Genomic DNA, 16,845 nt, shown 5'->3' on the forward strand with positions numbered 1-16,845 from the left:
TTGAAAGTATAAATTGTATTAACACATGTCAGCTAAACTGAAATTATGAGTTTTACTGCTTCTTTCCATTAGCAAGTACACCAACATAACTTGCAACCTTGATTACAGGCAGCAGCATTTCAATGGACAAAAATCTAAATGAAGCAAAACCAAACAGGAAGGGGATTTTGTTCTCTTTAAATCCATTTTTTCTCCTCTTTGCATAGGTTCCTAAAAATTAGCACTATGACTGATGGAGACTATGACTATCTGATTAAACTCCTGGCCCTTGGAGACTCTGGGGTTGGAAAAACAACGTTCCTGTACAGATACACTGATAACAAATTTAATCCAAAATTCATCACGACAGTAGGGATAGACTTTCGGGAAAAACGAGTGGTAAGTTGTCTCGTGTGAATAATGTCTGCTATTTTTTTTTCTTCTTTATTCCTTATTGTTGAGAACAAATTTCATGTAAATGCATATTGCTTCTCTTACTGTGGGGTAAAACCTGTATTGATGATGCTTTTCCTGGTCTAGTTTTTGGCTCAAACAAGTCCTAATTAGGAATGGGGTAAAAGGGGAAGATGCTGTTATCCTTATCCTCTTGTTTGATGGTACCCTGGTTTAGTGTATATTGTTATTAAAGGATCTTTCCAAGAGCAGGGTCACATGATGCTGGTGAATGAGATTTGTTTGCGTCTAGAAATAACTCTAGCCCCAAAACTTGTAATTAAATAGAAAGGATGGAAAGCGGTAGAAGTGCAGAGGCTTCAGACTGCATAGCAAGGTAGGAAAGGAAATAATTTTGCCAACTGCACCGTGCCGCTTCCCCGAGTGCGGAGCAGCAGCAAGGCTGGAGACCCGTTAGGGCTGGCGGACGTCGTACCGGGGTGCCGGCGGGCGCTGCAGCGCTTCTGTTTCTTGACTCTAAATAGGAGATGAGTCTTGTGTATTGTCAGCTGGATTTTTTTCGTGGATATGGAAGCACACTTGCTTTGTTTTAATTTAATATATTTTAATAATTAATTATATTTTAATTGTATTTTAATTAATTAAATCTAATTGCATATTAATAATAATTATAATTTTAATATATTTGTTCATAGATCCTAACAGATACAGGCTAAATACAGGGTTTAAATTCAGCTTTCTGATAGTAACAATTGTACTTTGCTTAAATAGTGAAAGCATAAAAAATGAAAGATATTAGACCCTGGACAATGATTTTAGACATTTCCTTGATAAAAGTTGTAAATACTTCCCCAGTTCAAAGACGGGGACCTGTTTAAATTTGCTTCTTTTTAACTTACATGAAATACTTCAAGAATTTTGCGTGAAAAGTGTTCGTAAGTCTTGACAACCCCGAGGTGACTCAACGGGTGTAAGGACCACGTAAGACCCACGGCTTATCTAGAGCCGTTCAGCCTGGCGAGGGAAACGTGCTAAAAGCTAATCCTTTTGCCTGAGAATAACTCTGCAGCTCTGACAAAACTTTATACTATTTATTTTGAACGAAACTAAGTGCTTTTCAGCCCTTCATCAGGTTAATGTAAGACCTAAAAATCATTCACAATATTTATTATTAAAACATTTCCCAGTTTTGAAATAGTTGACTAAAATCCAATGTCTTGGCAATATCCCCCCCCCCCCGCCCTTTGGGGGTCCAGGTGTAATTTATGTGTTTCTTGGTCCCCTGTGTGAACCGTGTCAGCATATCTGCACATGCTCCAGTCAGGGCACTCGTTAGGTGTGTTCAGGTCCCTCGGGAACCTGCCAGTTAAAATGCAATGGTTGTAGTTCTGCAGCACCAGAAAATTAATCATTAGGCCTTAGGTAGAATAAAAGAGCCTTGCATCTGGATTTTGTCTTAAATTGCTCAGACTCAGCATTAGGTAAGTTCAGGCCAGTTAAACATGATGCACAAGTTGCAGTCTGGTTCATTCTCCTCGCTGTTAGATTCCACTGAGGTAATAAGAGTAAAATATTAACGCTTATTTTTATTGCAAAGAAATGTCTGAACATGCCAATTGCTGGCGTGCTCTTTCCGTAGCTACTCAGAGCTCAGAGGCTCATTAAAGCGCTCTGAACCTGGACGCCGGATTCGTTCGAGAGGGTTGAACTTTTCTGCTAAAGGTTGTGGTCAGATTTCTTCAGTAATTTTTCCATTACAATATATTTTGGGGGTAGGATGTTTTATAAGGGTGGGAGAAACTATGTCTTACATGAAATTTTACCAGCTTTGAAACTTCTTGAAGGTCTGTTGGAATAAACTATCTCTTAAGAAAGAGATTTTAAAGGTTAAATGTGTGGTTTTCTGTTGTATAAAAGTCACTTCAAAAAGTGACCCTATGTGATTCCCTGTTTACTTTGCTAAATATTACAGGAAGATGCCCCAGCAAACCTATTTAATTTACAAAACTCGGTGTGGTTGATGCATCGATGCATTCCTGATTTTGAGAGCTGGCACCTGCCGCAAAGAAAAGTGCGTTGCAGTTGGAAGCTATGTGCTGAAATTGCAACAATTTAAACAAGTCTATAGAATAATCTGGGTTGGAAAGGACCTCCAGAGGTCATCTAATCCAACCCCCAATTACTATTGATTTGTTTGGGCAGGAGAACTCGATGCTGTATTTTGCAGCCCGGGGAGGGCAGGTGAAGAGGCATTCCACGTCCCCAGGGAAGGCCAGCGGAGCCTCTGGATAAGGCCATGTCCATAAAATCCATATTGTCTTGACCTAAACGCAAGAGCTATGTTTGCCTGCTTCTAAAAACTGCGAAGAATCTGCTGGACTAACCCAGACAACAAAACCAGATCATATGTACTTTTCTCCCACTGCCTTTAAGTATATCAGTTAATTTTCACACTTTCTTTTTGATAACGAATTGAGCCCCAGCAAAAGTGCCGTTTGTTAAGCACTATGAGTTTGCAATCCCAGTTAGTAAGAAAGTCGTTAAGGTCGAACAGAAATTAATGAAGAGAAAATAGGTTTTTTTGTAATAGAGGTTAATCCTGTCAGTCGCCTATAAAATTCATAGGAACAGCAATGAAGCTGCATGCAGAAAGCTTGCTCAGCACCCTGATATACCAGCTTTTACAGAATTGGATCTCATGTGAAGTACTGACTATGGCCAAGTTGTCTTACAGGGCAGCTTTCATAGACGTTTCATATGGCTTCTGGGTTTTTAAGTGTTGTTACAAGCCTCCCTCTGAAGTGTTTTTTAGTAGTAAGAGTCAGCTTTAAGTTAAGGACTGAACTTTTCCTCTTTACTTGTTGCTTAGTTCCCGCACAAAACATAAAAAAGACCGTGATGCAAGCGACGGCTTTCAGTGTCAGCGCTACTGATGTACTGATCTGCCTCTTCCTTTAGGTTTACAATAGCAGAGGACCAAATGGATCTCCGGGAAAAGCCTTTAAGGTACATCTCCAGCTTTGGGACACAGCCGGACAGGAAAGGTAATGAGTTCAGCAGTTCCATACAGCTCATTGGAAATCAAGTTTTTTACATTTCTGAAGAAACCATTAACCTGTTGAGGGGGAAAAAAAAAACCCTCAAAAATCATGTTATTTTGGGACACCAAACATATATGTCAGAAATAAAGTTTTCCAGACGTGGCTTTGGTACAGTGACCAGAGAATCTAGAAAGTAGGACTGGAAGGAATTTAAAGCAGTCTCTTCCTGGCCTCAGGACAGCACAGCCCTCTCATTTCTGGCACTTGTGGGTTATTGGTTCATTGACTGGGTTTTTTGTTTTGTACTGGTTTTTGGCTTCATAATATGTTCTTAATCTCCTCTGGAAGGGATTGTATAACTTACCTACCTATCCTATTCTCCTGAGTTTTTGATCCTATTATTTTTTAAAGGGGGAACTGCATATGCTGCTTTCTTAAGCTTCCCCTGGCGGTTCTGCACAACCAAATGCACCGGCTTTTGCTAGCGTAGCGCGTGTGGTTGCCCCACATTACTCCTGATGTCATCTGTCGGCAAGAGACTTAAATACAGTTCACATCTCTCTGCGGTGTGTTAGCGCCTGAAGAGCGGCAGACTAAAGCATTCACCTGCAGGAGAGGAAGGAGAGGAGAGAGGAGGCAGCCTGCAGGTTTCCAAAGGAAGCCGAGCTCATGTCGCGTGGCAGGGCTTGCTGGGCTGTGCGAAGAGCGCGAGGAGGCTGCAGTGTGCTCTCCGGGTCTCTCCCTCTTATCCTCAAGCACTATTTGTGTATACATAAAGAAACAGCCTCTAAAAGAAGTTAAACATTTTGAGACTATTTTTTCCTGGGAAGAAAAACCTAAACATACGTGTCAGATATCTGACATGCTGCTGTGGAGAGCTTTTGTTTTAATTTTCGTGGATGTGTGTTGTAAAGTATCAGTTACAGGTTTGGGTTCTGTTAGATTGTGTGAGATTGGTCGCACGTGGTCATGTCACATGGTCATGTTTTGTGAGGTGTCTGCTCCCTGTAATATATAAAAATATATATGTAAAAAAAATAGGGTGTCAGAGCTTTGTTGTACAGTTTACAAGCACTCTGTGAAAGTCTTGAATTATTTGGATTTTCTTCATGTGTCAAATTTGAACAGGTTTGTGACCTTTTGGTTGTAGTTTGTAACAAACAAGGTTGTAGTTTCATGGTCTGTAGTTTCATCCAGTTTCATGGCTTTGTAAGAAGGCTATAAATCATATAATTGTGAATGCAGACTTATTAAATGTTTCGTTCAGGTCCATTTACAGAGTGCATGCGTACCCTGTAAATAACGTTACATTCCCCTTTTAGCTGAGTTTCCCAGTAGACATTCGCCCTGAACAGTCAAAAACCTGAGAGTAGCCATCTACTCTTCCTTCGCTGCCTTCTCTAATTCTTGCTGTATTAGGCAATGTGCATCCATCGACTGCGTGTGTCATCGCGGCAGCTGAATCCATTTCTATCACTGTGATTGGTGACGCATTAAATGCTTCTGCTTCTTTTTTCTTTTCTGCACTCTTTCCCCCCCTTCCCCCTTCCCTGGGAGTTTTTTCAGTTAAATCAGACAGGCAGAATTTGAACCAATAGATTAGTCACCGCCAAAGTTTATATTTTTACATGTAAGCTTCCTCTGGTAGATTACTAACACACTCTGATTAAGAACTATCGACTGATGTGATACATCATAACGAAGATGAAGGTCATGGATTTTGCTTCCGTGGGAACATATGTCCACTAAATCATACAGGCTCTTCGTATTTCAAAATATTTTAATGGAATTTTTGCACAAATGATTCAGAAAAGCTTTACGCTCTCTCTCATTTTCCTTTACTCAATTAAGACTTGCCAAAAATGTGTTTACCTAGAACCTTTGAGCTCAGTTTGTATTAATAGAGCTACCTTGTCTTTTCTTTTTCCTTCCTTCAGATTTCGAAGTCTTACCACAGCATTTTTCAGAGATGCCATGGGCTTTTTACTAATGTTTGATCTCACCAGTCAACAGAGCTTCTTAAATGTCAGAAATTGGATGAGTAAGTAGAACTGTAGAGCTTGCCTGTATTGGTTGACCTGAAGCTTTCTTGTGTATTTTGGGCTGCTAGGTGTCATTACGTGTGTCACTGTGAACTGAAAAGCAATCAAAGAAAGGAATTATGTCTAGTGTAGCCATAAATGGGGTACTTGCGGCCTGTGTGCTGCAAAACACACTTGCTCTTGCTGGGTTTTGGGATGCACGTGAGATGATCTGTCGTTGTTGCATGCACCGCTGAAACCAAAAGTCTGCCGTAGATGGAGGATGTGCATCGCAGCCTGGCGGAGCATTGCCCCTTCCTATTGCTTACTCGGGCTGCACTGAATTGTCATGGACAGGGTAGGCCTGTGACTTAGGGTAAAAGCTTCATCACATTTGAAAGGTGAACACCCTTTCTTTTTCATGGTAGGTTATTTTGGGCATATACTTGGTAATCTTGTTTGGATTTGGTACAACCAATTAAATCTATGACCTCTTGAAAATTCATGGCGTTTTTCACTTCCTCGAGCATACCTCATATTTTAGTTAATACACAGGAGCTTGGAAACTGTACTCTTGATATTGCTGTTAGTTTTATGGTGTGTTTTCTATTAGTAAAGCAGGATGCAATTCCTTCCTGTCTGCCTTGAGGTTTAATTAAAATTGAGCTTTGAGGTTTTTGTCTGGAAGCCTGCACAGAGTTTGCTTTCAGACTCTGAACAGCCAGACATATTGTGACCCTTAGCAAGGCCAATGCCACTTCCAGAGAGCTCTGGTTATTGAATCATGGAATTACAGCTTGCATCTGCAGTCGCTGGCAGCTTTTCTTGGGACAAGGGCCGGGCTAAAAGTGAAACAAAGGTTCAATTCCCAAAGTTTGTTTTTAATTGAGGGTTTTTGGAGCACTGTAAGGACAGAGGCCAGTACATTTCCAGCTAGATGAGCTGCAGGTCTACGTGGGGATAATATGGGAATCCAAAACAGCTTTGTGAAAACAGCTCCATCGGATTTTACCTAGTAGCTGTGTTTCTTCTTCAGCGGTTCCCTCCTCCCCTAACCCGTTGCCATCATCACATTCGATGGCTTACCTAGTTGAGTCTCTAATTTTTTATGTATACTGCAACTTTTCAAGTCGGTCACCTCAAGATCGAGGCAAGTATAAGTAAATGGCTTTGTACAATTACGTACAAAACAAAAGGGTGAAGGTACAAAGTAAAAGGTTGAAGCTCTGGGCAGTACTTGTGCCTGGATCTTCGACTGGGAAAAACTGTCTTGAAGCCAATGAGTATACCCAAGAGAAAAAAAAGCATCAGGATTTTGTTGCAGGCTTCTGAAGAAATGTATTTGCAGCTGGTGTGGAATGCTTTTATTTATATATATATACATACATATATATATATCCTTCCACAATGTCCTTGTGGGTCTTACTGAATAAGAGAGTTCTGGCTGGTGGAGGTTTTCGGGGAGGTTTGGCAGGAGGGCACAGTTCTCTTCTTTTCTTCTTTACTGGAGGCCTGTTGGTATGCTCATTTTTTAGGTTAAAGCACTATATTTACTACACTTTGAAGTTAAGCCTTTTCATGTGTTGGTAAAATAAATACTGGGAAAAAAAATTCTAGTACCATTTCTACTACCATTTCCGCTTCCTATTTTGAAATTCACCTTAATGAGTAGAAGTATGACAAAGAAATGTTTGGTGTGAAACGGTTACGTAGCCTGGGGTATTTCAAGGTGGACAGGAGGAAAGAGAATTGTTTCAGGTATCTTTAATCATCAACGATCTTAGGCTTTAAGGAACTTCCAGCATTCTCTAAACTCCAGTTTATTTTTCCTTCTAGGTCAGCTGCAAGCCAATGCATATTGTGAGAATCCAGATATAGTGTTGATTGGTAATAAAGCTGATTTATCAGACCAAAGAGAGGTAAATGAAAGGCAAGCAAAAGACCTGGCGGACAAATATGGGTAAGCAAATTATGAGAGGAGCTAAATTTAGTTAATAACGGTGGTAGGTATAGGTGATGACTGACTAGAGGCAGTCACAAGTATACTTATAAACTCTTAAGATTTGTAGGTATTGCAGTATCCTGTGTGCACCTTCTATAGTGATATCCAACCTGTCACACTTTCAGATCAACCTGTTTGGATAGGAAATAAGTAGAAGGCAAAGTCACTGTATAATAGTTTTGCTAAAATATTGCAACATGAATAATATGGCTGAAATGAAGCACTCTGACTAGAAAACTACAGTCTTGGGATGTTGGCTTGCCCCAAGGACTTTGGACAGAGTATTCCAGGGGCAAATGCGCACTTCTACATTTCTTTGCAGTAATACATATCACTTACAGGCTGTCCTGATACTGGATGAACTGGCCTTGTATTGTAGTTAGTAAATAGTGCTGTCTCCTTACCTGGGCAAAAAGAATGTATTTTTTTTGCTTTAATCACCTTTACTAGGCAGTGGGGGTTGCTCACAGAGGATGGGGCCAGCGGCATAAGACTGCCTGAGAGACTGTGAGGAGTAATAAGCAAATCAGACCTAGTACTCTTAAAAGTAAGATTTTTCTACAGGCAGGTAAGGAGGTCAGTGACACTGGAAAGTTAGCTTGTGCCAGTTTATACAGTGGAAGTGCTGGAGCAATTGATAGTCCTCTCTGCTAAAAAAGAAGGATTGGAAGGCAGTCTTTTGGATTCAAATGGGATTTCAGAACGGAAACAGCTACACCTAAGCTAAATTGTGCTTATAAATAGACAGGTTCTCACTGAGGGCTAAATAGCAAAAGCTGTACCTATCTGCTAAATAGCAGATTCGTTCTGGTGAACTTAAATAAGCAAACTTTGTTTCACCAGCCAGTGAGCTGGCTGAAACCAGCAAGCAAAACCGTAAAACATCTAGATCACGATGGCATGATAGGAAAAATGAGCATGGCTTTAAAATAATGGACATAAATGGCTCATATAGCCTATGGGGGCTTTCAAATTGTGTTTTGGCAGAGGCTCTTCACAGGTAGCAGAGTTCTGAGTGAGCAGGGAAGCACTGGAGCTGGGTAGGTTCTCATATATCAAAAATGAATAAAGTTTGGTGGTTTTGGAACAGGCAAATGCTGGCATTTGTACTAGGCTGAGTGCTACTGAAGGTGCAAGTGAGAGGTGCAGGAGCTGCAAGTTGTGGCATGCGGACTGATTTATATTGGGAGGGATATCTTTCCTGGGGCACGTGGTTGGGCTCTAGGTGAGCTGTAAGCGCTCAAGTGTCTGGCTGTGTTTTATTGTTCCGCTAGAGCTGGCACTCAGTGTTAAGATTTAATGCTTGCTAGAGTCGGAAGGCATGAAGAATAATAGGAAGGTGGCACTAACGTGACCTCACTGCATTACTGCAGCAGTCCTGTCGTGAAAGAAAATTAGTGGAAACAGAAGGACTTTTTTTGGAAGGCAGCTGCAACGAGCAGAAGCCTGGAAAAACTTCCATGTGAGAGACTAAGCTGATCTGAAAAGATTCTGTATCTAGAGAGTATCCAAGAAAGGTGTGAAAACTTTACCTACAGTAAAGTATTCCCGCTGGAGAAACCCTGCAGGTCTGCAATGGTAGGATATACTCCATGGTCCCTGAAATTTGCTGTAAATGCAGACCTAGGTTTCACTTCCCAGTAGACCTTCTAGTTACCTGCAGGATTTTTTCAGCTATTTTTTCACTGTTCAAAGTCAAAATGCCAGGACAAATTTTGCAATTTAATGTTGCTTTTTAGTATTTATATCCTAATATTACCATGTAATAGGAACAGGAGTTTTGGCTCTGCCCAGAAGGGAAATAGTATCCAGGCAAACCAGAAGTCCAAATCTGTCAGATTCCTCTCATTAACACCAAAACCATCACTGATATTACAGAGAGTTCAGTCTCAACCGTCTTAAAAAGTCTTCCCAACAAAACTTTTCATTTTCGTTGTAGCATACCGTACTTTGAAACGAGTGCTGCTACTGGACAAAACGTGGAGAAGGCTGTGGACACTCTCCTGGACTTGATAATGAAACGCATGGAGCAGTGCGTGGACAAGACGCAAGTCTCTGACACCGCCAACGGGGGAAGCTCGGGAAAGCTAGATTCAGCAAAACCGGAGGCGAAAAAGTGTGCCTGCTAGACTTCACCTCTAAACTGTGAGAACCAATCAAAATATTTCATCAGAAAACGGTTGACTTACCACCAAATCCAAACCTGCTCTGTTGAGCCATGCACAGAAGCAAAGTTGTGTTGTTTTATTGGGATTGTGCATTTTTTTTTCTCCAAAGAACTGATTTAAAAACGAAAACCTGTGTCTCAGTGAGGCTCTTGTGCTGAAATAATTCTTCCTGAAAGGTGCCATTTTCATGAAAATTCTCCCCTCTTTTCTTCCCCTTCCCACTCCCTTCCCCTCCAGCCCTCATCTTTATTTTACATGTGATCAGGATACTGAATAGAGGAAAGTTGCTTTATTTTTTTAAAAAAGGAGGGAAGGAACCTATTATCTATATAAACTGGATATAGAAATTAAAATGGAAGTGGGTGGTTTTCTAGGTCTGTGCCATTTTTCCACAGATTCCTGTTTCTTTATAATTCTTGATCTACATCAGGGACCATGCATTTTCTAAGGCGTACAGAAGATTTTATATGGCCTACTAAGAAAAAACTTTACTACTTGCACAGAGTAAGCAATGCTGTGAATCTGTCCTGACTGAATCACTGATAAGTTGGTTAGTTGGGGGTGTGTGGGGTGTGTGTGTCTCTTTTGGGTTTGGGGGGGGGAGGGGAGGAAGAAAGGGATTTAATTTTTAACAAATTAATCAGGGAATTGTGCAACGCCACTTTTGTTGCCAATAATCCAAGCAGGGATTGGAGAGTTGCAGGAAAAAGTATTGAGAGGAATTCTCACGCTGCAGGGACAGTTTAAAAAGAAAAGAGCGCAATCTATGGAAAAAGAGAAAAGATGCATTTTGTGAAGCATCTTCTGAATCTCACCGTAAGCAAAAAATAGTTTTTCTCCCTTCCCCCACATAAGGAAACCGTCCTTTTTCTTTCTTTCTTCAGATAACTGCATATCCCAGGTGGGACAAGGGAAAGAGCTTGTGAATGTTTGCACTGTCTGAAAGAGGACTGTAAATTCATTGGTCACGCTGGGGGAATCACTAAGAAGTTACTCACTGTGGATTTTGGGGGGCCTCAGTACGTTCAGGTTTTCAACAGAGAGAAACTTTCTCATATTCTCTACAAGAGGCAACATGGGAAAACGGTGAGGTGGGGACTTGGAATGACAGGCTTCCAAAGTATGCCTGCCTCGAGATGGAAATGTAGTGCAGAAGTTTGCAGATATTTCAGAGGAATGGATAAAAAATAGCCTGTTAGTTTGCTACAGTAGAAGGGTAAAATGTGAAGGAGGTCTTTTACAGATGAAAGTAAAAAAATCGAATGAAACAGCAAATAGCTTGTTACAAGCAAAGACAAGTAGAGGAAAAATTAAAGAAATGGAAACTTATGGATCATTTTTGAAATCAAATTATAGCATATTGATTAGTCTGCCCTGTCCTATCTCGTAGAATAGCAGTTCTGCTTTTATGGAGCTGGTAGTTAAGGGTCTATTAGTGTTTATTGTGCTTTACGCTGCTGTCACTTGGAAGGGAGCAGACTGGGAGAAAGAACGACTCTATTAAAAAGTCAAGTTAAATTGGTTGGGTTGGCAGGATTGTCGACTTTCATTTATTTCAATGTAAAGTCCCACAATGTTTTCAGCTTTGAATTGATTCAGAATTGCAACCTTTGTGAACAGCAAGCTCCTAAGATGGTTAGGTGTTTCCCAGAAATTGAGAATTTACCAGCTACTTTGGTGAAAGAACAACGGATTTTTCTGCCCAGATCATAAAATGATGTTTAGGTGATGATTTGGCATGTTAACAGCTCAGATGGTACACCCATAGGAGCAGGCTCACTGGGTGGGTAACCGAGTTACTGGACCGGTACAGAAATCTGATTTGCAGACTGTAAAGGTGATATAACTGATAAGCTATACGTAAAGGCTACATATAGGGAATACTATACAGCCGGCTCTAATACACGTCCTTTTATAGGCTGTGAAAAGCCCTAGCACCTCAAGAGAGGCCAAAGCTGCTGTAGCAGTCCATGGATGATTTCCCAGGCAGAAGGTACAAGCAGACTGATACTCAAGCGGAGTGATGCTCAGATAGGTCCCTTAGGTTAGGGACTGGAAGTTCGGGGGGTGTTCTGAAGTGAAGTTGTATCCTTTATTTTGATGTGTAGCATCTAACCTATGCATAATTTAAAAAAAAATACTCACTTTGTAATATCTCTTGGATTCATGAAAATGATGAACTGAGAAGTTTCCTGTCTCACTTTCAAAGAAATCTCTCATTTCATGGCATCAGGTTTTTGTCCACTGAACAGGAGTGAAAGGTTGCTAAGAACGCTAAAGTATTGCCGCTCAACAAAAAACGTATTTCTCAAAGCAGCTTAAGCTTGTCCAGAAGTTACTACAAAGCTTGAAGTGATCTTGGTAGCTTCAGCAATAGCCAGATGGTTCCTATAAAGGTGTGGAAAATCCTAAACCTGGCACTGTTTCAAGGCACCTTGATGAAGCTCAGTTGCTTCCATTTATCTCCTTATCTGATGAAACTAGCGTTCTTAAAATAGTAATAGCAAAAAGAAGAAAAAAAATTACAGAACGGTTTGCTATAGAGGAAAGATTCTCCTGATCTTGCCACTGAACTTCAGTGACTGTAAGTTGTCAAAACGGGAAGCGAGGTCCCAGATGGCTCTGCTCCCTGAGGGCTGGTTTCAGAAAGGTCCCGGTGTTGGAGATGGACGTAGCTCGTGGCTGTCGCGGTAGCAGTATCGCTTGAGGGATCCATTTAGGAGCTACGGGGAAATGGCTGCAGCAAAAACTCCATTGCTTGCTTTGTATTTATATGGGTGCAGACGCAAGCAATGCTGATTATTATTCTGTGCTTAAAAAAAAGAAATCCGTGAAAGCTCATGAAACTTTCATCTTAAATGGATTTTGCCATCAAAACTTAGTTTAGAGGAAAGGAAGAGAAATGTTTCTAATCCTGGTAGGTGCTACAAGTTTTTCCAAGTAGCTTTGAGGTATGAAGGGGAACATATTAAGTGATTCTAAATGGCTTGTAATTGCTTCGTTGTTTATTAGATTAACCTTCCCTGCAAAAACCTAGAGGACAAACTCTCATTAAAAATCCCCCCCTCCACCATCACCTCCACTCCTGCGCCAGTTATTCTCCGTAGCTGTTCCCGGTGGGTTCCACATGCGAATGTGAGTCAGCTGGTGGACGTATATCCACGCGGAGACGTCCGTCTGTCTTCCTGCACGGTGTTACGGCCCTCAGCGACCATCTGCCAAGCACCTGCAGCCCTTCTTCATCCAAACGGGTGACTCAGGGCCAGTATGTGAGATCCTGGAAATAGCGGTAACTGCAGCAGAGGACACTCTACCTGGGCTACTCACAGATAAGGTCTTACACAGTCAAGCTTTACAGAAAGGAACTTTTCTATCGTACGTGTTGCAACACTCTGCCAGGTCTGAGCATTAACCACTTGCTGTCTGCAGGGCTTTCCTCCACTGCAGTAGATCCCCCGTACATAGCTTCTCCTGCTCCGTAGTGCGCCGAGGTGGACAGACGGTGAGTCACTGGAGCTCTGCTGGTGCCCGGGCCGTGCAGCACAGGTGAAGCCCTAATGCCGTGGGTAGTTCAGTCTCGCGTCAAGGCTATTACAAAGTGAGTAAAGCTGGGTGTCTCGGCACAACGCGCTTGTTCGCTACTTCTAGTTCTTCTGATTGCGTTTTGAACTCTTGAATGTATCCCTCGCTGGAGCAGCGTGGCCTACCGTCTTCATCTTTTTTGCACTCCCATGACTTGAAGCATTCAACATGCTCTGTCATATAAATTCTTCCAGGACACCAGCCTAGAAAATGAATTTGCTTTTACCTTGGTATATCAAATAGGATATGGCGTCGACTCTTCCCAGTAGAACTTGAATTCTGCTATTGCAACGTTTGATTATACAGTGTTGGATCAGAAGTTAAGCATTTGCTTTTGAGCAGAAGTACAGCTAATATCCCACCACGTTGCTGGAGAGGGAGGGAAGCTGCTATGATACTTCAGTGCAGGCAGTGGTTTCTCAAGGTGTCTCTTTGTGTCCCTCTAGAAACGCGTTACCTTATTTCCGTTTCTCCCGTGCGAGCCCTGTTGCCGTAGGCCTTGCTGTGCAGTGTGTGTGTGGTATTGCTGAGCTGAGCAGTGCTGCGCGCTGACCAAGGAGGTGGTAAAGCCAGGCCTTTAGAGATGCGACCTAGAAATGCCCGCGAGTGTTCACCAGCAGCCCACTTTGCCAGTGCTTGACTGAACTGGGTCTGGAGCATCTTTGTGCAGAAAGAAGGCATTGCCAGGGCAAAAAAACTATCATTAAAATGTCCTGAAGTAAAGAACTGCATAAAAGTACCTATTGCATGAACATACAGATGTGATTTAATATTGTCCAACCATGAAGAAAATTATTGCATCAACAGTAAGATACTAGGAGAGTAGTCTTTGATGCAAGGTTGTGAGAGGCTTAAGCATGTGCTTCGCGGCAGCTCCTGGCAAGGCCGGTGTTCGCGCGTGGCCATGCCGCCCATCCTGAGCGGCTGCAGCGGTAGGAGCTGCCCGGGCCGGGAAACGGCCGAACGGCAGAGTTTGGAATACGCCACGTTGCGTATGGCAGTCTTGGGCTTCGCAGTCACTTCAGCTTCTGCTTCCATTTTACGGAAGACTTATCTGTGATCAGCTTTGAATGCGTCTTTTCTTCGCGCTCTAGCGCGCCTCTCCCAAATGAAGGGCTCTGGCGCTGACGCTTTGCGCTCTGCCCCGGCTGCCCGGCAGCTCCGGCTCCAGCTCCTGCACAGGAGCAGCAGTTCCTCTCCCCGCTCTGCGGCGGAGGCTGCTCGGCCCCTTCCCCGCCGCTTCCCACCAGCTCCTCCTATACTTCTCCATAACCTTTGCTGTCAGTGGATTTTTATAGATGGTCTCAAGGCAAAAGGCATTTGCTCCCCTAAAAGAAAAGGGGGGTTTCTGGGTGCCTGAAGCATGCTCTCGATGAAGGCAGAGGCCGAAGGGCAGAAGGGGACACGTGCCGGCTGCTCTGATGCAGGCGGCGCTGGCGTGGGGTGTGATGGAGCAAAAGCAGCGTTTGAGAGCCGCTGCCATTTGCCATCGTGGTAGCTTTATAAAAACCAGTTGCCTTAAGCTGTTCTCCGAAGGCTAAATCTTACCCAACGTTTTGAATGTGTAAAGGGTTGTCATGCATATATTTAGATTGTAGGTGATTGGACCACGTAAGAAACTCTGGTAAAAGCTCTGCTATATATGATTTTGATAACCTCTGAATAGCAACTATTTGGGACTCTGTTTTAAGGTAAGAGGTTTTATCTCCTAGAACTGCTTCAATTTGTGGATGTGACTAATCTTCAGCCTCTTGAGGTATAAACTAAAGTATCTGTCTAGAGCTGAAGTTTTAAAATTTGTATGCGTGTATACAAGCAAAGAAGAGTAGCAAGCATAAAAATAAACTCAAGTGGCTGCTATTTTTGTGCAGGTGTGAACGCAGCAGGAGTTTCAGACCATGCTCTGATCTTAAAAAGGAAAAGGAAAAAAAAAAAAGGTGTTGTAACTGATGCCACTCTGAAAATGTTAAAACGAACAGTTTTACTTGACTGCTGAGACTTGTTGAGGCATCTGCAAGTAGGAAGCCAAATTCTCCCAGTTTTTTCCTGTCCCTTGTAATTCTTCTGCTGTTAAAGACCAGTCCCCGCTCCCCACAGCACACACGTGCACACACACGTTCACCCGAACAGGATAGGTTCTTTTTTGGTTGTTTTTTTCTGTAGGATGTTGTTGACTCAGAACCATTCTCCTGGGTGCTGGGCAGATCTGTTTCTATTTTATTATCATCATTATTATTATTATTTCTATTTTAACTAGTTCAGGGCAAGGGTGGTAGTGATTCTTTGCTATGTGCTTTTATTCCATGCCGTTACCTATTTAAAACATAACTTTAGCAAGCATAACCTAAAGTTGTTGACCCTCATTGTGCAATAGGGCTTAATGGACGCACTGTATACTAAGAGAAGCCTATTGTATCTAACAGCTTATTTATGGAAGTTAAATTGTTCTTGGGTTTCGTTAAGATATCTCTCAGATAAACACTAAACATTTTACTGTATCAATTATCTTTTAAATGTTTCCTTCTGTTATGCTGCTGTAAGCATGTTTTATGTTTGTCTTCAACAGATCTGTGTTATGCCTAGTGATATGAATGTGACTGAAACTATCTTGAATGCAAATACTATTTTTTATTATATATGCCCCTTGATGGACCGTGGTGCTTGCTTACCAATGTTAATGTCATTTTGTTGTACCAAAGTACCTGTGGCTTCAAACCATAGTGTCAAATGATTCACTGGTGTCTGGGTCTGTGTAATGCAGTTGAGGAATATAATCCTGTGATTCAGTTTCTGCACTGTTATTTTCGAAATAAAAATACATTTTTAATCAGGTGTCTCAGCTGGTATGGGGGGAAGTGGAGACTTCTCCCTAGGAGACACAGTATTTGCAATTTGTCAGCTTAAGAGAAGAAATACGGAAGGGCTGGGCTGCTTTTTCCTTGCAGGCTATGCTAGAGTTGTTCCACGTAGTTCCTTTAACTTGGCTCTGGTTCTTGTACCAGGTGCATGAATACAAACCATTGAACCCCTAAGTCAGTGCACAGCCTGCCCCGAGTGGCAGCAGGACATTGTCCTGCAGTCGCACGCGGTGTTCCTTGGTCAACAGAGGGGTGGTTAGATGGCCAGGTGCCTCCTTAAGGCAGCTCAGACTTGGGTGAAAGGCTCCGTTCTCAGTGAAGTGGCTGCTGCTGTTTACACGAGAGCTGCTCCAGGGGCCAGTGATGTATCATGTATATGCAGCTCACTCTTACATGATTATAAAGCTCATGCTTATATGGCTCTGGTGAGGCTGGTGCTCTCTGGGTAAGTCTAACCACATCAGGCTCCGTCTGTCAGTGGAGCCTGGCTGCACGTGTCTGGTCGTGCAGCGCGTGCAGAACCACTGCCTGAGTTTTTTGCACCTTAGCTGAGTTAAGCCCCAGAGTGACACTATGTATGAATAATGTTGCTAAAGTTAGTTAGATAAGAAAGGGAACAAACTGAAATTTGGTATGTTTGTCTTATTTAAAGAACAACACTTTTTTAAAAAATACTGCCATCTCTGTGAGTCACTGTTTAGAAGAAAAATCCTATAAAAAAATTCTGCAATTCTTTGGTTTTCCTTTTTGCCTATGCTTCCTAGGACTACAATACACAGG

At 42.2% G+C, this 16,845-nt stretch overlaps 1 protein-coding gene across 1 annotated transcript; it reads left to right on the forward strand.

Annotated features, from left to right (window-relative positions):
* The first annotated feature begins 225 nt into the window (after nucleotides 1-225).
* On the forward strand, nucleotides 226-16,798 carry RAB27B (RAB27B, member RAS oncogene family). The gene is made up of 6 exons (XM_013945732.2): nucleotides 226-378; nucleotides 3,352-3,437; nucleotides 5,372-5,475; nucleotides 7,292-7,415; nucleotides 9,397-9,602; nucleotides 12,638-16,798. Exons 1-5 carry the CDS (start codon nucleotides 226-228, stop codon nucleotides 9,584-9,586), a joined length of 657 nt encoding a protein of 218 aa, XP_013801186.1. The 3' UTR covers nucleotides 9,587-9,602; nucleotides 12,638-16,798.
* Nucleotides 16,799-16,845: the final 47 nt, after the last annotated feature.

The sequence above is a fragment of the Apteryx mantelli genome, chromosome Z (assembly GCF_036417845.1).
Source record: "Apteryx mantelli isolate bAptMan1 chromosome Z, bAptMan1.hap1, whole genome shotgun sequence".
NCBI classification, from domain to species: Eukaryota; Metazoa; Chordata; class Aves; order Apterygiformes; family Apterygidae; genus Apteryx; species Apteryx mantelli.